This window comes from Oncorhynchus mykiss, chromosome 10 (assembly GCF_013265735.2).
Source record: "Oncorhynchus mykiss isolate Arlee chromosome 10, USDA_OmykA_1.1, whole genome shotgun sequence".
Classification (NCBI taxonomy): domain Eukaryota; kingdom Metazoa; phylum Chordata; class Actinopteri; order Salmoniformes; family Salmonidae; genus Oncorhynchus; species Oncorhynchus mykiss.
In genome coordinates, this window is record NC_048574.1 from 48,533,378 (window position 1) to 48,556,470 (window position 23,093).

At 45.2% G+C, this 23,093-nt stretch overlaps 3 protein-coding genes across 3 annotated transcripts; 2 read left to right on the forward strand and 1 right to left on the reverse strand.

Moving 5' to 3' along the window:
- Positions 1 to 3,035: 3,035 nt before the first annotated feature.
- Positions 3,036 to 11,561, reverse strand: LOC110534163 (cysteine protease ATG4A). The gene is made up of 13 exons (XM_021618869.2): positions 11,451 to 11,561; positions 6,914 to 7,024; positions 6,745 to 6,816; positions 6,558 to 6,656; positions 6,056 to 6,157; positions 5,736 to 5,808; positions 5,497 to 5,576; positions 5,155 to 5,396; positions 4,964 to 5,042; positions 4,696 to 4,841; positions 4,441 to 4,497; positions 4,242 to 4,353; positions 3,036 to 3,958 (listed from the first exon to the last, which is right to left on the reverse strand). Exons 1-13 carry the CDS (start codon positions 11,458 to 11,460, stop codon positions 3,894 to 3,896), a joined length of 1,248 nt encoding a protein of 415 aa, XP_021474544.1. The 5' UTR covers positions 11,461 to 11,561; the 3' UTR covers positions 3,036 to 3,893.
- A 279-nt stretch (positions 11,562 to 11,840) lies between these two features.
- On the forward strand, positions 11,841 to 16,566 carry LOC110534164 (transmembrane protein 185-like). The gene is made up of 7 exons (XM_021618870.2): positions 11,841 to 12,253; positions 12,723 to 12,899; positions 13,053 to 13,260; positions 13,432 to 13,515; positions 13,631 to 13,807; positions 13,907 to 14,030; positions 14,190 to 16,566. The coding sequence occupies exons 1-7, from the start codon at positions 12,216 to 12,218 to the stop codon at positions 14,432 to 14,434; spliced, it is 1,053 nt and encodes a 350-aa protein (XP_021474545.1). The 5' UTR covers positions 11,841 to 12,215; the 3' UTR covers positions 14,435 to 16,566.
- Positions 16,567 to 16,706: 140 nt separating this feature from the next.
- Positions 16,707 to 17,801, forward strand: LOC110534165 (protein EOLA1). The gene is made up of 2 exons (XM_021618871.2): positions 16,707 to 17,334; positions 17,465 to 17,801. Exons 1-2 carry the CDS (start codon positions 17,076 to 17,078, stop codon positions 17,677 to 17,679), a joined length of 474 nt encoding a protein of 157 aa, XP_021474546.1. The 5' UTR covers positions 16,707 to 17,075; the 3' UTR covers positions 17,680 to 17,801.
- The last annotated feature ends 5,292 nt before the right edge of the window (positions 17,802 to 23,093 follow it).

Consider the following 23,093-nt stretch of genomic DNA (forward strand, 5'->3'; position numbering starts at 1 on the left):
TCTCCGTCTCCGACATGTAATCATGTCGGCTCTATTCATGGCAACGTTCAACAGGGTTGGGAAACTGAACGTGGCCCATAATAGGCCCATATAATCCTATACGTAGGCCATCCTCATTACAATTTGCATGAAATCCTTCCATCAGCAGAGTGAGTAGCTAAAACATTGTGAGCCAAAACAAGTGTAAACTCTGCTCTGATATCTTGTACTGTCCCTTGAGTTTGTAAAGCTGATTTGTTGCAAAAAAAACATGACTGGCTCCAAAACACTTTGAAATTGAGAGATGAAGTATTACATGTACATGCACCAAAAAATAATAATACAATAGGTCTGTAGCCAACCACCGTCACAAGTCAATTCTATGGACCGCTAAATACACAACCTATAGCATAGAGTTGTCACATTGGCATCTTTGTTTCATAATTGCCGAACTTCTAAGTTACGTACCATTTTATAGTGCTCCAACAGACGAAGTGTCGAGCCATTTAAAACAAAATGTACTTAATTATTGTCAAAACCTCTCGATCTTATTGGCTGGTAGTGTTGTATGTTATAGTAAATCATAAACCCTAAAGACTGACCAATCGAAACGCAGACCTGTTCAATTTAAGTGTTGTCTTAAATTTACCGAAGTGCATCCTGCTTCAAAAAAAATGAGCGATTATTAGTTGAAGACGTGTAGCGAAATTGCAATTGCACAGCAAATATTGTGGCTTTTAGTTGCGAAGTATCTGGTCGTGTAAGTAAATGTATTAGAAAGTCAAAACATGTACAAGCTACTGAGCACTAAAAGTTGGTGGTTTCCCCAGAACTTTCAGCGCTTTGAAAATGGCGAAAACACCTGAGTGCAGAGGTATAACAAAGGAGAATATATTTTGCGTAGCTGCTATTCACCTACCCTGAAACCACCATAATCATCAACAACAACATCACCTGTCATGTACTGTCATGTTGTGTCTTGTCTCTGTCCTTTCCCTTCACCCTGTCTCCCTCTGCTGGTCGTTGTTAGGTTACCTTTTCTCCCCCGCTTTCCCCCAGCTGTTCCTTGTCTCCTCTAACTACCCATTCACCCCGTTTCCCACCTGTTCCCTTTTTCCCTCTGATTAGGTCCCTATATCTCTCTCTGTTTCTGTTCCTGTCCTTGTCGGATTCTTGTTTGTTGTGTTTCATGCCTGAGCCAGACTATCGTCATGTTTGCTGTAACCTTGTCCTGTCCTGTCGGAATCTGCCAGTCTATCTGAGCCTACCTATGTTTGGTTATTAAAGAAGCTCTGTTTAAGTTAGTTCGCTTTTGGGTCCTCATTCACTCACCATAACATCACCACCAACATCTTCCCTCGGGAGCAGTGCTCATCTTTAGCCAGAGGAAAAATCCCTGCACGCTTGGAGTACAATTAATTTCGAAATATCCCAGTGCTGTGAGTTCTCCTAAGAAGGTAATTGATCTGTATCAGTGTTTCACTGTTGGTAAGAGGGGAGATTCTAAACACAAGCACCTGATAGGCCTTGTACACTAAGGATGAGAACTTCATCATGAGAGCGAAGAATGCAGAGGAGCAAGAGGATAGGTACCTGGCTCTGAATGACCTGAGTATCTAGGAGAAAAAAGAGCACCAGGACACTGAGGAGTTGAATTATGGATGCTGGACAATCTCTCCTGGCACCATCTTCAAACCAAGAACCTAACGGGGCTGTGCCTGCTGTGCCTCTGCCAAGAGACGCTGTCTGTGAACCTGCCTACGATGAATGTCTGTCGCTGTGGTCACTCCGAGTGCTTCTTCTTTATCGAGGTGGGACGCTAGTCCTCTACTGGGCCCGCGGAGATCTGGTTGCAGGTAGACTCTAGTGACCCTGTAGTGGCTCAGAACATGCACAAGACCATCCTGGTGGCAGTGAGAGCGCTGACGGCCAACCCTGGTTTCAGGCCGCTGCGCAAGAGTCAATCATTCCCATCAAACCCCGGCTCTGTAGTCACCACATGAACCTGCCACCCAGCCGGACAGGGCTCCAGCGCTCCTCAAGGACTGACAGTTGTACGCAAACTGTCCCCACAGAAAAGTGAAAGAGATGAAGTCCACCGCCCTAACCAATCCTCTAGCCAAGGAGAGGGGACAGGTGAACAACTGATCAGCCCAGGGACTGGCACCTTGGCTCTCCGTAATGTCTGCATCCATAAAAGCCTTGAAGAGAGCCTCCGTCACGGTGCCTGCACCTCCACCACCAGCCCCGTCAGTGTATCCGACAGCAGTGGCAATGTCTCTGATACACACCTCTGGCACCTCCGTCTGTGGTTCTCCCAGTGACGGAGGCTCTGTCTGGGCTGAGGATTTGGGCCCAAAGCCTTTCAGTTCTCCAGCAGTAACACCTCTGACTCCCAGTCATTAAAGAGAACAGCCTGAACATTCCAGACAATTACCACCAAATCACTTCATGCGCTCCATTATGTGAAAAATAACTCTCATCCAAGCCCCCCCTTTCCTTCATGTCAATCATCAGAGTACACATACACCCTCAGTGGCGGGCAGTTATATGCCAATGACTCCTGGCCCAGGGCCACATGATGCAGATTATATCCCTTCAGAAGTCAATGTGACTCCCACTCCTCCTCAAACACCTAGCGCCACCAACGTTCTCCTCAGACCAGGTGGGGCCCCAGGGCCACATGATGATACTTCCACATAGCTGTTCACCAGCAAAGGAGAGCCTTAGTGATGTCGATCATTCACTGTGATGAATACATGGACATGTCTCTTTGGAGCCCAATACACATGGCTCACCCGAGGCTGTTAAGTCCTGCACCTCTTATTCCTCTCTACCAAGCTCCAACCCCCCCCCCCCCCCCCCCCCCATTTACTGGAAAGTTGCTCTGTACCTGTATGGAAGTCATCACTTTTGGGTTCTGAAAAAAATAATAATAATAACTGTTTTGTATTGGATTGCCACGCCCCGGTGATATCACCCTTTTATGCCTGAGATAGGATTATACCATTAAAATAAAGCAAACGCTGTCATCCACAGCTTGTCTTCATTTACTGGGTTAGATGAAAACCAGTAAGACTAGAACCATTATAATTCAGTTGTCACCACAGGCTATCATCTTCAGTACTAATACAGTGGGCTGCAGGGACAATCAATAACCATCATAGAACAACAATTCATCAGTGGAATGGGGTTTGTAGAAAAAGATGGGTTAGGTTCATCACAAGAAAAGAAGCCAGTTTTGCTAATGACCACTCAAGGCTCTATTCTACACATCCCCTTTCCACATGACACTGTGCACAAGGCCATTTTAGCTCCTCAGAAATACCCACGAGGAAGATGGTACTAAAACAGAATATCAACCCTGAGGCTGAATTATCATATATATTTAAATATCTTTATTGTCAGGCATATTTACATGGGGGGGGGGGTATTCCACACCAATACCTTGGGAGACCCCTTATTCCAACCATTGAATAACATACATATATTTAAGAGAGGCACTTTTCTTAAGTTATTTGTTGAATGTTTGTATTTTAACCCTGGGAAAAAAAATGTGTCTGCATATTTGCTGTCTCCTGGCGTCAGGAGGTAGTGTGTAATGAGGAGATATCATCCTCACCCCTGTCTTCACCTACTGTAGGACCCTGGCTTTGTTTCCTAGTTACAACATCAAAATGAGACAGTGCCAGCTTGTATTTACGGTGTACATCACGTTTCTGCCTTCATTTGCTCACTTTGTTATGAGTTATTGTCCAGAATATTTTCTTATCTTTTTTTTTGCAAAGTGGTAAGCAGTTAATGCTTGGTGTTGTTCTGAGGCACTTCTACAGCACAGTATGGAAGGTGGTGGCCAAGGGAATCAACCCAATCGCCATCATCCGCTGGACTGGGCGGAGGGGAGGGGGAGCTGGTCACACGTTAAGGATCTCAAACTCCTCTTCAGACTCAAACAGCTTGTCGGACGATTCGATGAACTCTGTTCAAAAAGAGAACACGACAGTAATCCGTTTGACACGGCACACTCGATTTAGTTTGTAGGTTGCAGTTGAGATTAAACACCACATAGAAGTTTCAATACGGTTCAAGTGATAAGGAGCAGTCATGCACCTAGAAATAAATACACTTCCTGTATACTGTAATCTCAAAACAATATAGAGAAATAAGAGTGGAAGCTGGATACCCGTATCCCTATAATTATTTGCAGCCAGAATTTGTTATTGGTGTAATATTATGGGTCTGTCTGGTGACATAGCTCATACCTGCCCCTGTGGTCTGAACCTCTGGTTTGGTGGGAGGAACGAAGGGGGGCCAGTGGGGCGGGTGATTCTCCACCAGCTCAAACATCCGCAGGTTCCTCTTCATCTGGATCTCCTTAAAAAAGGACAAGAACACGGGTCTCAATCACAAGAGAATAACCTCCATCTGCATTGACGTGTGACTTGAGTGGATGACTCTTACCTGCTGGACCAGGTTACACCAACTGTCAAAGTCACCCTCACTCTTACAAAAAAATCCCTTGGAAAAGAAAAAAAAGAATTGAATTTGGATTTGATTTGGCAAAATCATCACTGTACACAACATTCACATTGGAGCAACACTTTAGAACATGCCACTTAAAAAAATAATCATTTTAACTATGCAAACGAGGCCCGTGAGACAGGAGGCCCGGTAGCAGAGCAGGTGTGGTGGTCGGTGTGTGGGTTCAGCTCTCACCAGGGCCACAGAGGGGTCCAGGTTGGTGATCTTCATGCGGCGTGGACTCCTCAGACAGTGGTAGCTCTGGTCGTCCACTCCGCTGCCAGCCTCTGACTCTACGGCTGACTGGGTGGTGTGGGGGTCCAGGTAGATCAGCTCCTCTCCTAAAGGACACATACAGGCCTGGCTGAACACAGTGGCTTGACAACTCACAGATTTGGCTTATTTATTTATTTTTTTGCTTCCTTTTTGGGAACCTTCACTTACGGCTTCCTCTTAGACTCACCTACAAATCCGATGAAGTAATAGGCCAGATTGGGCTTTCCTCCCAGCACACCACAGGATTGTGGTATTTTAAAACACTCCTAAATGGGAGAACACAGAGTGAGACCAGTATAACTATTTAAAAGGCAACAGTAACTACAGGAATATTCTAGTTTAGTATCAATTGAATAAGAACAGAATAATTAATTGTACCTTGAGGGCCTGGATGTAGACAGGGTTGATGTGGTTGATTCCCAAACGGAGAGGTATGACCAGCAGCAGGGGCCTCCAGTCAGAACGAGACTGGGATTGAGAATGAGGACACATCGTGGCTCTGTTCCCGTGCGTGTGCAAACAGGCTTGCTCTGGTGTTTCTCCAGAGGTGAAGGGTTCCCCCCAGCCACAGGGTCTGGGCCGCAATCTGCTCCCTCTGCTTGCCTGGCGACACTGCTTCTCTGGAGAGGACATGGAAAGAAAACACTTGTGTCCTTTTGGCATCCTATACAGAACTCTCAGATGGTAAGAGTTCAACAAGTGAGGGGAAGAAAAACGTACTGATGTCCTCGATCACCACCGTGTTGTCCATTGACACATACACAGCAAGAGAATTCCAGTCATCAAATAGTGCAAGTTTCCTGAGGAGAGATAACCGGTTTCTTATTCGTGGCCCAAACTTATTTGAACTTGAAGTCTTGAAGTCACTGAGTCCACTAATTACTGATCTTTTCAATGTTCCATAATCAATATTCAGAAATGAATTGATCAGTCGTAAAACATGCTCATAAAATACTTACTTGAGTACTTGTGCAACTGTGTTTGGGCCATACCACTCTCCCACAGACTTCCCTTCACCGACTCCCATCTGAGCTGCAAGCAGGTAAAAGGCAAACGAAGTTCACTGCAAAGGTCTAAGTCATGGCTCCTTTCTAGCCTGTCTAACCTGTCGCCTATTCATCAGGCTATTTGATATTCTTTCTTCAAGTTACACCTTTTTACTATGAGGACCTGTCTTCTTGAAAATTATAGGAATGTGAGAGAATTTTTGTTTTGTTTTTGATCTGCTGATTCATGGTAGGTGTGTTCAGGGCAGGGTTAGCTTATGACTCTGTCTTACCCATTTGGTGTACGGAGTAACAGCTGTCTTTCCTATCCAGGAAACAGTGGAGGATACGATGGTACTCCTCTGGCTGTCCTCCCTCTGCCCTCCAACGCCAGGCTACAACAGGAAGACGAGCCACAATCACTGCGCCATTCTGACATAGCCATGCTACAGATGCTATGGTCAGGGAATACAGGACTAGTAAAGGCCCAGTGCACTACTTTTGTGAAAAAAACAATTTTTCACAACAGCAAAAAATATATATATTCAGATTTTTCAGGGGGTGCTGCAGCACCCTCATCACCCCTAATTCCCACAGCTATGCATTCTGATACCCTTTCTCTTTCTCACTGTTGAATTGATTACATAGTACTATACATATCATGACCTATTTGGGATCCTCAAAATCTCTCCCCCAGATGAATAATTCACACATAAAACACCCCTTTGCTGATGCAGTTCCATAGATCCCCACCCCATACAGCTATGTGCACGACTCCTGAGACATCCTCCTCACCTCGTCCCAGCTGTGAGCATACCAGGGCCTGTGCAAGAATCATCTGCCCACACCGTAGCATGCATCCCCAGCCTGTATCTGAAGAGGGGCCTGTTCCGCCTACAGACCAAGCAAAGATAGACACTTAACCGTTAAAGCAACTAGCCATCAATTGGATGTCACAATAACATCTGACCGTTTCACTCACCTATGGGAGAGAATTTTTTCCTGTAGGTGAACCATAGCCGCGAGTGAACGTCTGATAGGAGTTCTGTCTTTTCTGTGACCACACAACAAGAAGCACCGTCAAGGTCTTTATTCGGCTTCTTTTTCCACATATAAAATCACAATCTGACTGCTGGAAGATGCCGGCCTACCTGTTTTAACACTGTAACACTCTCCTAAAACCCACACAGGTTCATCGGTGTCAGGCAAGTCTTCAAGGAATTCAGAAAACACATTGATCTGGTTTTCATACTTGGCTAATACTGAAACGAGACGTGGAAAATGGGAGACATAAAAGAAGACGTGTCAATAAACATATATGATGTGATACACCAGTTCATAGAGTTTATATACAAGACGTTTGGGGAATATGGGTTGTTATTTAGCTAAAATTTGATATAATAATTTAGGTTTGCTGGAATTATTAGACATGCAGGTTGGTTTGTTGTTCCCAACACTATTTGTAGATGTCTGATAATACACAGTGTAGGCTGTACACCAGATCTCAAAAACCCTTCTCCGTATGAAGCATTTGCCACCATTGCATTTGCCCAGATTTGGCTCTGTGTAAACTACAAATCCATGCTGCGTTTTAACGTTTAGAAACGTCAATAATCATCGCTTTTCGAAACGTTTTTCGAAAACATATGCTCATACGGCCCTTCCATCTTTCATGTCAGCGAGAAAGAATCTTTCGGTGTTGTACAGACCCCATTTACTGACAAACAATACATTGCATCCCCCAGTTAGAGACAATAACACTTGGTCGGAAAATATGGTCGGAGGTGCCGTATGGATGGTGTGACCGCAATCGCGGAGCCTCTGGGGTCACACAGAGGCTGTGCGCCTCTCAAAATGCTCTGTGAAGTGCAAGAAGTATGAATACCCTGCTGAGGCCGTATCACCGTAAATGCTGCACGGCCAATGCAGACGTTGGATTGACCATGCAGCGCCTTTCAGCTTACACACAAGTGTTCAGAGCATGCTAGATAGCTAATTAGGGGGTTTACATGTGGGATGCACTGTTGAGCACTACATTCCGAGGGGTTCGTGCTGATTAGAAAGGAGATTGTGACAGCTGGTTAAATGGCGTATGTCAGGAGAAGTGCAGTATTATCATAAGGAGACTTACACTTGGAATATGGAGGAGGAATGGGGGGGTATCGGAGGTGGTAGGTGTGGTGCCCGGGCTAGCACCGAGGGTCAGGATAAAGATGAGTCTGTGACAGTAGGAGTGAAGTTTTTGGAGAAAGTGGACCCTAGCCTTTTGGCTCATCCACTTGAGATTTCAGGGTGGGTCAATTACAGAGTTGGGTGCTGTGGAATCTGTGAGGGTAATCAGAAGTGGTATTGTGCTAATTACAGTGCCTTGCGAAAGTATTCGGCCCCCTTGAACTTTGCGACCTTTTGCCACATTTCAGGCTTCAAACATAAAGATATAAAACTGTATTTTTTTGTGAAGAATCAACAACAAGTGGGACACAATCATGAAGTGGAACGACATTTATTGGATATTTCAAACTTTTTTAACAATCAAAAACTGAAAAATTGTGCGTGCAAAATTATTCAGCCCCTTTACTTTCAGTGCAGCAAACTCTCTCCATAAGTTCAGTGGGGATCTCTGAATCATCCAATGTTGACCTAAATGACTGATGATGATAAATACAATCCACCTGTGTATAATCAAGTCTCCGTATAAATGCACCTGCACTGTGATAGTCTCAGAGGTCCGTCAAAAGCGCAGAGAGCATCATGAAGAACAAGGAACACACCAGGCAGGTCCGAGATACTGTTGTGAAGAAGTTTAAAGCCGGATTTGGATACAAAAAGATTTCCCAAGCTTTAAACATCCCAAGGAGCACTGTGCAAGCGATAATATTGAAATGGAAGGAGTATCAGACCACTGCAAATCTACCAAGACCTGGCCGTCCCTCTAAACTTTCAGCTCATACAAGGAGAAGACTGATCAGAGATGCAGCCAAGAGGCCCATGATCATTCTAGATTAACTGCAGAGATCTACAGCTGAGGTGGGAGACTCTGTCCATAGGACAACAATCAGTCGTATATTGCACAAATATGGCCTTTATGGAAGAGTGGCAAGAAGAAAGACATTTCTTAAAGATATCCATAAAAAGTGTTGTTTAAACTTTGCCACAAGCCACCTGGGAGACACACCAAACATGTGGAAGAAGGTGCTCTGGTCAGATGAAACCAAAATTGAACTTTTTGGCAACAATGCAAAACGTTATGTTTTGCGTAAAAGCAACACAGCTCATCACCCTGAACACACCATCCCCACTGTCAAACATGGTGGTGGCAGCATCATGGTTTGGGCCTGCTTTTCTTCAGCAGGGACAGGGAAGATGGTTAAAATTGATGGGAAGATGGATGGAGCCAAATACAGGACCATTCTGGAAGAAAACCTGATGGAGTCTGCAAAAGACCTGAGACTGGGACGGAGATTTGTCTTCCAACAAGACAATGATCCAAAACATAAAGCAAAATCTACAATGGAATGGTTCAAAAATAAACATATCCAGGTGTTAGAATTGCCAAGTCAAAGTCCAGACCTGAATCCAATCGAGAATCTGTGGAAAGAACTGAAAACTGCTGTTCACAAATGCTCTCCATCCAACCTCACTGAGCTCGAGCTGTTTTGCAAGGAGGAATGGGAAAGAATTTCAGTCTCTCAATGTGCAAAACTGATAGAGACATACCCCAAGCGACTTACAGCTGTAATCGCAGCAAAAGGTGGCGCTACAAAGTATTAACTTAAGGGGGCTGAATAATTTTGCACGCCCAATTTTTCAGTTTTTGATTTGTTAAAAAAGTTTGAAATATCCAATAAATGTCGTTCCACTTCATGATTGTGTCCCACTTGTTGTTGATTCTTCACAAAAAAATACAGTTTTATATCTTTATGTTTGAAGCCTGAAATGTGGCAAAAGGTCGCAAAGTTCAAGGGGGCCGAATACTTTAGCAAGGCACTGTATATGTGTTTCTGCCAGTCAGAGGGAGTAGGTGCTCCATGTTAAACTAATGAGGGCAAGAGATGTGAATTATTATGCTCTCGAGAAAAGGGTGCCATTGAAAGGAGTGATTACTGGGGTAGCAGTAAATGTGAAAACTGACCAACTGAAGGGGAAGATTCCCAGTGTTTGTGATGCTTGTCGTGAGTGGCACCGAGAGGAGAATCAGAATACATTGTCTGTTCTTGAGTTTTGATGTCGAGTCTGCCCGACAAAGTGATGTTAGGATATATAAGTTATCCTGTACGAGCCTTTGACCCGAATACATTACATTGTTACAGGTGTCAAGCTTATGGGCATGTGGCAGCAGTGTGTTGGGGGAAGGTTCCTAGGTGTGAGAAGTGTGCAGAAGGGCATGAGACAAAGGAATGTGTACCATTGGGGAAAGTAGTGATATGTGTTGATTGTAGGGGTGCCCATGGGGCTGGGGATCAGAAATGTCCCTTGCGAGAGAGTTGAAGTTTCCAGGGTTAGAGTAGTGCAAAAGTTGTTATATGCTGAGGCAGTGAAGAAAGTAGAAGAAGATGGGTCAATGGGGAGGGATCCTGAGAGGAGTGGTGTGAGTAGTAGATCTGTACCAGTACAGAGGGATAAATAAACGTGTAAGTAAAAGTATAAGTAAAAGTGATATGTTTCAGTAAGATTGGATTTTTGGAATGTATAGTAATGGTTATCAACTGTACTGAAGGGATGGAACGTAAGGCCCAGAAAATAGGTTGTGGTGGCAGCTGCAGTGAGGTATTTGGGTGTGCGAGACTTGACATCAGAAGAATTACAGGGTGTGTTAAGGGGTGGTGTCCCATCTTTTCAGGATGTTGGCCTGAAGTAGGACTACGGTATGTATTATTATGGTATTTATTATACTTTTTTTGTGAGTGTAGTGTTAGATGGTAGGGTATTTGTTGTAATTGTTTTTTGTTGAGAAAAAAAATACAATTAAGCAAAGCATAAAGGGAGGTTATACTCCAGTCTAATAGGTGGCGGTAATGCAACATGTATTGGATGCCAAACGCCATTAAACCTCATCGAAGAAGATAGCTAATTAGCACAGTTGGCGGCCCATGTCTTCTGTAAACTAGCGGTGAAGAAATGGCCGTGTGGGAACAATAACCCTATAAAAGGCATGTAGTAATGTACCTTTTTTATTTTTTCACTGATATGAAAGACACGTTCCTAAAACAGTACCGCAAGCCACGCGTGTTAATGTTTTGAGCAAGCGTCGGAGCTCTTATTAACAAAACTCCCCCTGCCAGAATACACTATCGTCAATAGGGCTAAAGTAGCGTCTACGAGTGTAGCTGTACACTACCGACTACAGTACAATACTGTGTGTGACCAAATTACCATAGTATCCTAACACTGAAAAAAAACTACATATCGTACTTCAGAGAAGTACATTTCCACTGACAATGCCTCGCTTTTCAAAATGTTATGAAAGCCGCCGGGTAGACAAGTGAGCGAAACAGGCCACCAAGGAAACAACAATGGCTAAAACTTTCACATCAGCCATAGCTTTTTACAGGGGCAAGTTAATAACGAACAAACATCTTTAGAAAACATGTTTTTGGTTCAATGGCAGGACGATCTGACAACACATGTAAGGGACTAAATGAAAGGCGCATAATACGTGAATAAGGTATTTGTTTTAGTGGCTATTACCTGCCTCCATCCTTCGGCTGTCATTGGCGTTAAAGGGCAGGATACACACATAGTGTAACCTATTGGATAATGTAGTTTAAATGCGTTTGTGATTCGTGACAACTAATAACATTTGAAAACATTATAAACTACATCTACCAAAATGACTTGTTCATAACGAATCAGCGTGAGAGTTTCCAGACTGCAAAACATTACTTGACAGTCTGGTTTTTGTAGTTTTTTCACCCAATTCAAAAAAATGGTTATGGACATACTTAGATATGCCTAATTCCGATATGAAAAATATTAATTTTCATTGTCTCAATTATTAAATGCGTGCCCGCTGCTTTAAAACATAATCCTATTTGATTTATGCGTGCGTTTAGGCTACAATGTATATATCAGTCAAAAAACGTTCATGCTTTGTGCCAGAATGTGGCAGTGTAAGAGAGGATCACAATCGTAGTGTGTATGTATCACGGGTCAATTGTGACTGACTGATCTACAAATAATAATGAGTATTTAGTTACGATGCAGTGTTCTTTGTAGATCAGTCAGTCGGCAGTCTTCTGCAATGTCGAACATGCTCCATTATCATTGTAGCAAGCTGCTTTGACAACATTAGCTACATTGTTGCCAGTGGCAGTAGCCTTACTGTACATGACGCCCCTAGTGGCCTATCTCGCTAGCTAGCGTGAACCGCAATAGCAAGCAGTTTGATAAAAAAAAACATCCTTTTGATACGTAATTTTATTGTTAATCCAAATAAGGATATAAAATATAGTCATGAATCTTCGGGGATTCTTTCAAGACTTCAATCCCAGGTAACGTAAAGAGAAATCTAGCTGTTAAATTAACGTCTCGCGTTCGAGCTTCCAGGAATGTAACTAACTTAACGTTAGCGAACTAGCGAGCTAACTGAACCGGTGAACCATAAGGACTTCTGACACAACTAACGAACTAGCTAACATTAGCAAACTAATTTAGCTATTATATTGGGGAAGGACAGCATTAGCCAAGTTAGCAAACATTGACGTTAGCTAGCCAGCCTTGTTACAGTCGCTATTATTAGCTAGGTAACGTTAATTGTTTTTATGCCAACTAGCTAGATAACAAACCAGCTGAATAGTCGGAATGGCTGACTCCACTGAGCTCAGTTTCCTTGTTCTGGAATTGCACGGGGGGCACATTTTTGTACCAGCCTGCGCTAACATAATCTGATGAGTAGTAAACTCAATTTATTGCTGAGTAGACTCATGGTTGATGAAATTGTTTTTTTTCCTCCCTTCTCAGTAAATTCCTCATCTATGCCTGTCTGTTGCTGTTCTCTGTTCTACTGTCCTTGCGTCTGGATGGCATCATCCATTGGAGCTATTGGGCTGTGTTTGCCCCCATTTGGCTATGGAAGCTAATGGTTATCATCGGTGCCTCAGTTGGCACAGGCGTCTGGTCCCATAACCCACAGTACAGGTGTGCTTTTAATCCCAAATGTTTTTATGTTTTGTTTTGTTTTCCTGTCAGTGTGGCTGTCATTAGCTATCAATATGACGCTGTCTGGTTGCCATACCTATCACTGCTGACTAGTATGCCTTATTTACTGTGCCTGTTATGCTGGCAATGCAGGGCTGAGGGTGAAACCTGTGTGGAGTTCAAGGCCATGCTGATAGCAGTTGGGATCCACCTACTCCTGCTCACCTTTGAGGTTCTGGTGTGTGACCGTGTGGCGAGGGGCACCCACTTCTGGCTGCTGGTCTTCATGCCCCTCTTCTTCGTCTCGCCTGTCTCTGTTGCAGCATGTGTGTGGGGCTTCCGCCATGATCGCTCTCTAGAGGTCAGTCTGACATTTATCAGTTACAAGGATGTTATTTTTCTCAAGTAGAATATTTAGGCTAGATCTTGGTGATTATAATAGATATATGTATCTATCTCCCTCATTTCCCCCCCCCCCCCCCCCCCCCGCCCTCACCCATTTTTTTCTGTTCTTCCTATCTCCTTGTATCAGTTGGAGATCTTGTGCTCGGTCAATATTCTCCAGTTTATCTTCATTGCCCTGCGACTGGATAAAATAATCAGTTGGCCATGGCTGGTAAGAGAACTACCTCCCTAATATTTAGGTCCGAAATATTATGGGAATTGAGTACAATATATAGCGAGTTGGAATGGAAATATGCGTAGACATTCTGTTGATTTTTGTCGTCCAGGTCGTCTGTGTGCCACTGTGGATCCTCATGTCCTTCCTGTGCCTTGTGGTGCTCTACTACATGGTGTGGTCAGTGCTCTTTCTGCGGTCTATGGACGTCATCGCAGAGCAACGGCGTACTCACATCACCATGGCGATCAGCTGGATGACAATCGTTGTACCCTTGCTCACTTTTGAGGTATGTTGTCATGACACCCCCCCCCCCAGTTATTAGTGTGTTCAGAGAGTTAAAGAAGTTGGGACATTGTTATTGTTGTCTCTGTCATTGGCTCTTCAGATCCTGTTGGTCCATAAGTTGGATGGCCACTACAGCTCCAGCTATGTGTCTGTTTTCGTACCTCTCTGGGTGTCCCTGGTGACTCTGATGGCCACAACCTTTGGCCAGAAAGGAGGCAACCACTGTGAGTTATTCCTCAGACAGTGATAGCAGAATGAATTGGCATAAGTCATATTGAGGCAGTGTTATTTTTATTAATCTGAGAATCCAGTCAGTGTAACTCTTTAAATGTTGCTTCAAGCTATATTTGTTTTAACTGGGTTTTCTCTCTCTTTTCTAACAGGGTGGTTTGGCATCCGAAAAGATTTCTGCCAGTTTCTTCTTGAGCTCTTTCCCTTCCTGCGGGAGTATGGGAACGTTTCTTATGACCTGCACCACGAGGACCCTGAGGTGTGCGAGGAGATGCCTGCACACGACCCGCCAAAAATAGCCCCGATGTTCAGCAAAAAAAATGGTGTGGTGATCACACAGAGCCCAGGGAAGTACTTTGTGCCTCCTCCAAAACTGTGCATTGACATGCCTGACTAAATTAAAGCTTTGCAACAACTGCTCTAGAGCTTTGATGGACTTCACATGCACCAGACAGCTGGATAAGTATTTTTTACAACCACATATCTATTTTTTATGGAAATGGAATGTTCTAGAAGGTTAAGTAGACACTTACCCCAAACGGCGAATCACTCCCTCAATATTGTTGTGCAGTATGGGTGCCCTGAAACATGAACAAAGGCTCCAAAAACACCCAAATATGGCCTTTTAGAAACAGCATATAACATTGCGGATAAAGTTTGGGATGATGCGATTTCATGTGTACATATCTAAATACCTGCGTCACTATACTGAGAGCTTTACTGTTTCGAAAGTAACCTATTTTGGTGTTTTTGGAGCATTCATGTTTTTTCTGGGCCCAACGAGGATGAGGAAGTGATTTGCTGTTTGTGGTAAGTTTCTCAAAAACAAGTAAAATCACAAATAAAAATGTAGCTGGACCCTTCTATAACATGCCATTTACATCAGAAATAGAGATTTGATTGTAAAAAACAAACAACTTCTCCTTTAAAGAAGAGGCAGAAGAGCATAGCTTTCCATGTAAGTCACTCCTAGTGAGTGATGGGACCTGGTGGGACCGGAATTTGGACATGTTTTTTTTTCTGAAAACAAAAATCCATGGCAGAGTATGTGGAACAAAAGGCACTCTTATATCAACGTGTGTTTTTCCATTGTATTGGCAGTGGAAATAATTAGTTCCTTTTCATTGATTTTATGTGATATACTGTATAGTACTTTCTATTTTCCTTGTGATGTTCTGGCCACCAACAAAATATCTCCAAAGCGTTCATCCTCTTTTATAATTCAGATATCTTTCACCTTATTCCAGTTGAAGATACATTTTGTTGTATGTTTGTCAAATTACCCAAATCCTGATTTATTTTTTTTGTATCAAAGCTCAAATACTACATGTTAGGATGACAACACAATCATGCTTATTAGTCTAACCTTTTTAAACCTAAGATTAGCTTGCTACTTGGGTATATTTGCTTTTGTTTATTAAATTATTTAACTTCTCTATTGTGAGGAACATTTGTTGTAATATAATAGCGTGTGTGTATATATAGTATTATTCCCTAACACCCATTTTTGTATTTGGATGGTTTGGTTTTGATTTCATAGGGTATTTTCCTGAATTAAGACCCTGATCTATGTCCACTCAATTGTATTAAGGTTTACAACCTTGTTCCTCTAGTGGCCCTTTGCACTGAGTGTATAAAAACATTAGGAACACCTGCTCTTTCCACAACATAGCTTTCACCTGGATAGTCTATGATCCCTTTTATTGATGTCACTTGTTAAATCCACTTTAAATCAGTGTAGATGAAGGGGACTGGTTAAATAATGATTTTTAAGCCTTGAGACATGAATTGTTTGTGTGCCATTCAAAGGGTGAATGGGCAATACAAAATATCTAAGTGCCTTTGAACGGGGTATGTTAGTAGGTGCCAATATTAGGAAGGTGTTCCTAATGTTTGGTATAGTCAGTGTATATGGCAGTATGACAGTCATTGTAGTTGGCTTTTGCTGTTACAATAATGTCAGATTCAGGGTGCACAACTTTGCCTCAAGGTTCCTAGTAGTGTATTCTAGTTTTCAATTAATCTTGAGTATTCTGGGTAAACAGCCTGTTTGCGTCTTCTACCTTGCCAGGTCTACATTGGGTAATGTAAGGGAGAAAACCCGCAGTGCCGCTTCTCTATTATTATATCTGTGAAAAATTCTTTGTTTGTGAAATTGTGACTCTCCTTCATACAAAATGTTCTCCCCACCATCCCATTGAACTTCTAATCGATCCCCTCATGTTTTGTTCGTTTTGTCTATGTTCTGTGACCACTCTCAGCTGGCCTGAGAGATGAGCATTACTCATTTGAAAACATGTTTTTGACCGAGAACGGACCAATGTTATACTTTTCCCCTCTATTGTACCTTGTTTCTAACCTTTCACCATACACATTCTGTTGCAATATAGCTGTTTTTCTTTCTGCTAGCAAGCACTTCAGTACGTGTTAAATGATGATTAACATTTAAATCACTGTTAGTTATCTGGTCGTCATTTTGTTGACTTGTCAAATGCATGAACATTGATTTCAAATTGAAATAATACTTTTCTGTTTCCACATTGTGTTTACTTGATTTGCTGCAATTTACAGTGAATACAAATAATGTAATGAATGGTTTCCATGGACTTGTCAGTCGCTAGATGGCACTATGCGCCTATTTTAAACATTTTGGAACTCCCATTACCTTCTTATCAAGACGTGCTTGTTAACAGGACAAACAGGAAGTGCGTAAGGTTTGGGAGAGTAGTTGAAAAGTATTGTGGCTAATGTAAAAAATTACCTTAACGGTGCGTCGAGGAATTGCCGAGTAAGTTGCCTTTGTTGTAACGAGGTGGTCTATATAAATAGAAGTCAACCATTGCTCCTTTTATAATTACAGTCGGATACATGTAGCCAGCCAGATTTTACGCGTCACAGAGACTACAAAGGCGTTGATTGATTGCGTGATGATGTGTGCAACAGCTCTTTCTTCTTACTAGATCATTATTTTAGGATTGGTTTAGAGTGATAGAGTAGCATAGCACCTGGTTGCAACGTATTCGCGACGTGGAGTGAGGATGACATTACAAGTGGGTTGCCTATCATTCAAGCAGCCGTATGCAGGATTAGTACTGGACGGTGTAAAAAGTATTGAGACACGTTGGCGCCCTCTGCTATCCACAATGGAAAACTGCACTCTAGCTATTCATATTGCGCAGAAGGACTGGGAGGCCGACCAGTGGAGAGACATCCTCACCCATACACTGGGAATGAGCCACATGCAAATAGAGGAACTTCTAGCATCCGGAGACAGATTTGGCCGTGGAGTCGTAGCAGGTAAAACAGACTTTTGCATGATTGAGCAAGTGGTGAGGACTAAAACGCAGCACATCCCATGTTTGTTTTAAACTCGATTTTCAATTGTAAAGTAGATGAATCTCCAACCCCCGTCATGTCTTGTTTTTAGGCTTGGTGGAAGTGGGGGAGACCTGGTGCTGCTCTGACAATGTGCCAGAGAAGGATCTGAGGGAGCTGGAGAAGGCAGCATTGCACACTGGGCTCACAGAGAAACACCTCACACAGCTGTCAAACCCACGCTGGCTCAAGGAACCCCTTTATGCCAGAGGTCACAAAGACATATGGACAGTAGATATCCCAGTGCAATTACTGCCATCTGCGTAGTTGTAATAAAATAATGTATACTCATTTTGTACTGACAGGATCATCTATCAAGTTAGGGAGGCAATATATTTGTAGACTACTCGCATTCGCTTTAAGGTGCAATAAATGACCAATGGACCAAAGTATTGTCAATGTTATTGTATATCCTACATGTCTAAAATTCATATAGACACCATAACTTTGTTGCAATAGGCATTTATTATGAATCTAGATCTGTTTGCAGGGAGAATGGGAGGTCTGAATCATTGGAGAACTGTGGGAGGTGAATCCCTGTGGCAGGGAGGAGGTAAAAGAGGGCAAGGGTGCCATGCCTGCCATCACTAATGGAAGACCGAAGGATATCCAGGTGGTGGTCATGTAGGTCTGGAGCTGGGCTAGACAAGCTGCTTGGGCATTCCTCTTTGAGAACTGGATAGTCAACCAGTGCTTGGGCTGCTGTTGCTGTGTTCTTCAGCCTCTTGGCCTGAAGTGCAAAGGGTCTGGTGCCAACGATATGGCTGAAGTGCTTGGGAGTGGAGCTCTGCAGTTCAGCCCAGTCCGAGTCCCATTGCCTGTATCTGCAACGCTTGGGCTATGCTGGTGACCAGCGCTGGTCTCATTGCTGTTACCTGATTTCTCCCTCCAAATGCCTTTGACCCACACACATCTCTTCATTTGTGACAGGAGATGTTTGAATGCTCGGCCGGAATTCGGGATTGGAGTGGTAGTGCAAAATAGAATAAAAAGTCGGTGTCAAGAAATCACACGTCCCAATTGGAGACGACCGTAACACAATTTGATATTCACGAAACGTGCCTTTGACGTCCATGCGTGGTCTTCCCAAGCCACGAAGGTGCTCAGTGAAAGTCAACCTCGATACCAGGGAAAGCTCTTAAATCCATTAGGCGTTGAGTTGGCGTAGAAAACTCGTCATGCTAGACGTTTCGTGGATTTTTGGATGGTTCAGTACTTTTCATTACCTCCCGTGTGAACAGCTCCTCGTCTATCAGTGCTTTGCATTCCCGTCTGGCCCCATTTTCATAGATTCTAGAATTTCTCTCTCTACAATGGTCCACAGTTGTTTTGAGAATGAAATGTAATAGAAATGGGCATCCACCGGGTTCATTTTTGAGTGAGCGGTATCTTAAGGTTTCTTGGAAATGTTTTTCTGAGACCGAATCTGGAATGCACTCTCTTCCTCTTTTAGTCCTCGACTCCAGAGTGTATACCAGCCCAGAGTGTATACCAGCCCAGAGTGTATACGTGGTGAAGGAGAGGGGTAGGCCCCACCTTGTGACTAGGCTGTCTAGGAAGTCCACTGTGCTGTGACTGTTCCGACAGGAACCACTTCTGGTCACCACACAAGGTCTCGACATCGCTGATTGACCTTCACCCAATTGACCCTCGTGCACCATTGATAGAACAGACCACTCAGGACCACAGTGCAAAACCCTCGAGAGACAGACTTCTTCCCAGCAAGAAAGTTTGTGCTTCACCCTGGCGAAAGTCTCCAGCTCTTCCGGCACACGTGCTGGCCTTCCAGTGCGTATGTAGGTGCGCAGGGTAGACAGCGTGGGATCCTGTTCCGATGCTTGCTTCAGCTCCTCCAATGAGACGGCTGATTGAAGGGGGACGTAGATTATTTATAAGATGGTTGGAATAGGAGCGTCAAAGGGGCGGGTGAGGTCTGCTGTTATCCCTCCCCGGAGTGAACTTCAGCTGATAGTCATACTGTCTGAGGTGGTCTGCCCATCTGTGCAGCTGAAGTGGCTTGTGGCCAGTTCCTGATGCCGACAGTAGCGTTGTGAGGGATTGTTGATCGGTTCTGAGCAGCCGGCCATATAGGTAGAGGTGCCACCTTTCGCACCCCAAGACACAGGCCAGTGCTTCTCATTCGCCCACAGAGTACCGTTGTTCAGTGGGGCTCAGGGCCTTTGAGGGGAAGGCAACGGGCCTCTCAATGCCATTCTGCAGCTGTGAGAGGACAGCTCCTAGTGCTCCAGCTGAGGTGTCACAGTAGACAATGGTGGGGTCAAAGTGAGCCAAGACTGGGGCTGTTGTGAGCTGGCTCTTCAGTGAGTGAACCGTGTCTGAGCAGGCTGCCGTCCATGCCCATGGCTCGTCCGTCTTGAGGAGCTGGCGAAGGGGCGCTGTGGTCTGAGAGTAGTGGGGCAGAAACCGGAGGTACTAGGCTGTCATGCCCAAGAATGTGGCTACCTGAGAGGCTAAGGTCGGTTTTGGGATGCGGAGGACATGAGTGGGGCAATGCCTTTGGCCGACAGGCGGAACCCCACAAATTCGACGGCTGGAGCTGCAAAGGTGCATTTTCCACTGTTGAGGATCAGGTTGTCACGCAGTAGAGTGACAAACTGAATACTCAGTGGAGTCGATGGTCATGGATGTGGAGGTCAGGGCCGTGGACCACGATGTCATCCAGACAGACTGCCACCCCGGGTATTCCAGCGAGGATGGTGCTCATCACCTTCTGGAACCACCTGGGGGCGGAGCTAAGTTCAAAAGGCATGCGTGTGTATCTGAACACAACAGCACATGTGACAAAGGTTGTGAGGTCTCTGCTGGCTGGGTGGAAGGCCACCTGAAGATAACCCTGACGCAGGTCGAGCTTCGTGGAGACCGTGGAGCCATGAAATTGTGCGGTCAGTTCCTCAGCTGTAGGCAAGGTGTACTTATCCGGGACAACAGCCTTGTTCACAGCACGGAGATCCACACAGGTCCGGATTCCACCTGACTTTTTGGTTGTGATGACCAAGTTTGAAATCCAGGGGACCTCGTTGACTGGCTCAATGATGCCTGCCTCCAACTGTGACTGGAGATCTTTTGTGACGTCATCACGCAGTGCAAAGGGAATGCGCCACAGGGGCTGCGGTCACGTCCGGGTTCACTAGGGGCCTGTGAGTAAAATCTGTGAGGCAGCCCAGTCCATCAAACAGAGTTGGCCAGTTCTGTTGCCATGTGCCGGTAACTTGGTGGATAGCTGACCCACTGTCATCTCTGTGTGAACCCCAAGCCTGTGAAGAGGTCGAGGCCCAGGAGGTTGGCACCCCACTTTGCAACGTGAAATGTAAATGATGGTTGGCGCCTGTGCAGCATGCATTGGCGCTGTAGTGCACTGGGACCTGGAGGGTGCCTGCAATGTCCATCTTGGATCTACCATACCCGCAGTGGAGGGCTGTTGGAGTGGTAGGTGACTGAAAAACTTGTGGCAAGCTTGAGCAACGACACTGCAGTGCCAGTATCCAGTAGCAAAGGCTAACCCACCTCGCCCAGCTGCACAGTGCATGTTAGTGGAGATGGTTTGGATTTCAGTGTTCATGTTGAGAGCGAGATTAAAATAAGGTCCTGTTCTGGGTGGAGCTAGTAGCTGGGGTAGAACGACACACTTTTTAGCAAAGTGATTGTATTTTGAACAGTTTTTGCATATTTTCCCACGGGCTGGGCAGTTTGAAGCCCTTGAATTGTGAGAGCTAGTCCCACAGTTGCCACAACTACTTCTGTTTGTTTGTCTGTGCATGCTGCACAGGCATGTCGGTGTCTGTGTCCATGCAGCTATCGACGTGGGAGGGCATGCGCAGTGAGTGATCGTTGTAGTGCGCGTGAAGTTGCTGTGTGAGAATGGCTGGGGGCCGAGTGCATGCTGCAGAGCTGTTTGTTAGCATAGTAGTTAGCAATGCGAGCTGTGGCAAGAAGGTTTGCTGTGTCTGTCAGCGTAGTGTTCAGAGCATGGAGGCGCTACCAGGAGGTGGGGGTTGTGCTTACAGCCCAACACCGTGCAGGATGTTTGGCATTTGCCAGAGAACACCAAGATTGGCAAATTCGCCACTGGCGCCCTGTGCTCTTCACAGATGAAAGCAGGTTCACACTGAGCACATGTGACAGACGTGACATTCTGGAGACGCCGTGGAGAACGTTCTGCTGCCTGCAACATCCTCCAGCATGACCGGTTTGGCGGTGGGTCAGTCATGGTGTGGGGTGGCATTTCTTTGGGGGGCCGCACAGCCCTCCATGTGCTCGCCAGAGGTAGCCTGACTGCCATTAGGTACCGAGATGAGATCCTCAGACCCCTTGTGAGACCATATGCTGGTGCGGTTGGCCCTGGGTTCCTCCTTAAGCAAGACAATGCTAGACCTCATGTGGCTGGAGTGTGTCAGCAGTTCCTGCAAGAGGAAGGCATTTTTTGCCCGCTTTGAGGACAATACAATGCCACTGACACGGCCCGCAACCAAAACATGCAGACTCTCCTTCACTGCAGCCGAGGTGAGTAAAACATTTAAACGTGTTAACCCTCGCAAGGCTGCCGGGCAGACGGCATCCCCAGCCGCGCACTCAGACCAGCTGGCTGGTGTGTTTACAGACATATTCAATCAATCCCTATCCCAGTCTGCTGTTCCCACATGCTTCAAGAGGGCCACCATTGTTCCTGTTCCCAAGAAAGCTAAGGTAACTGAGCTAAACGACTACCGCCCCGTAGCACTCACTCCCGTCATCATGAAGTGCTTTGAGAGACGAGTCAAGGACCATATCACCTCCACCCTACCTGACACCCTAGACCCACTCCAATTTGCTTACCGCCCAAATAGGTCCACAGACGATGCAATCTCAACCACACTGCACACTGCCCTAACCCATCTGGACAAGAGGAATACCTATGTGAGAATGCTGTTCATCGACTACAGCTCAGCATTTAACACCATAGTACCCTCCAAACTCGTCATCAAGCTCGAGACCCTGGGTCTCGACCCCGCCCTGTGCAACTGGGTACTGGACTTCCTGACGGGTCGCCCCCAGGTGGTGAGGGTAGGCAACAACATCTCCACCCCGCTGATCCTCAACACTGGGGCCCCACAAGGGTGTGTTCTGAGCCATCTCCTGTACTCCCTGTTCACCCACGACTGCGTGGCCACGCACGCCTCCAACTCAATCATCAAGTTTGCGGACGACGCAACAGTGGTAGGCTTGATTACCAACAACGACGAGACAGCCTACAGGGAGGAGGTGAGGGCCCTCGGAGTGTGGTGTCAGGAAAATAACCTCACACTCAACGTCAACAAAACTAAGGAGATGATTGTGGACTTTAGGAAACAGCAGAGGGAACACCCCCCTATCCACATCGATGGAACAGTAGTGGAGAGGGTAGTAAGTTTTAAGTTCCTCGGCGTACACATCACAGACAAACTGAATTGGTCCACCCACACAGACAGCATCGTGAAGAAGGCGCAGCAGCGCCTCTTCAACCTCAGGAGGCTGAAGAAATTCGGCTTGTCACCAAAAGTACTCACAAACTTCTACAGATGCACATTCGAGAGCATCCTGTCGGGCTGTATCACCGCCTGGTACGGCAACTGCTCCGCCCACAACCGTAAGGCTCTCCAGAGGGTAGTGAGGTCTGCACAACGGATCAATGGGGGCAAACTACT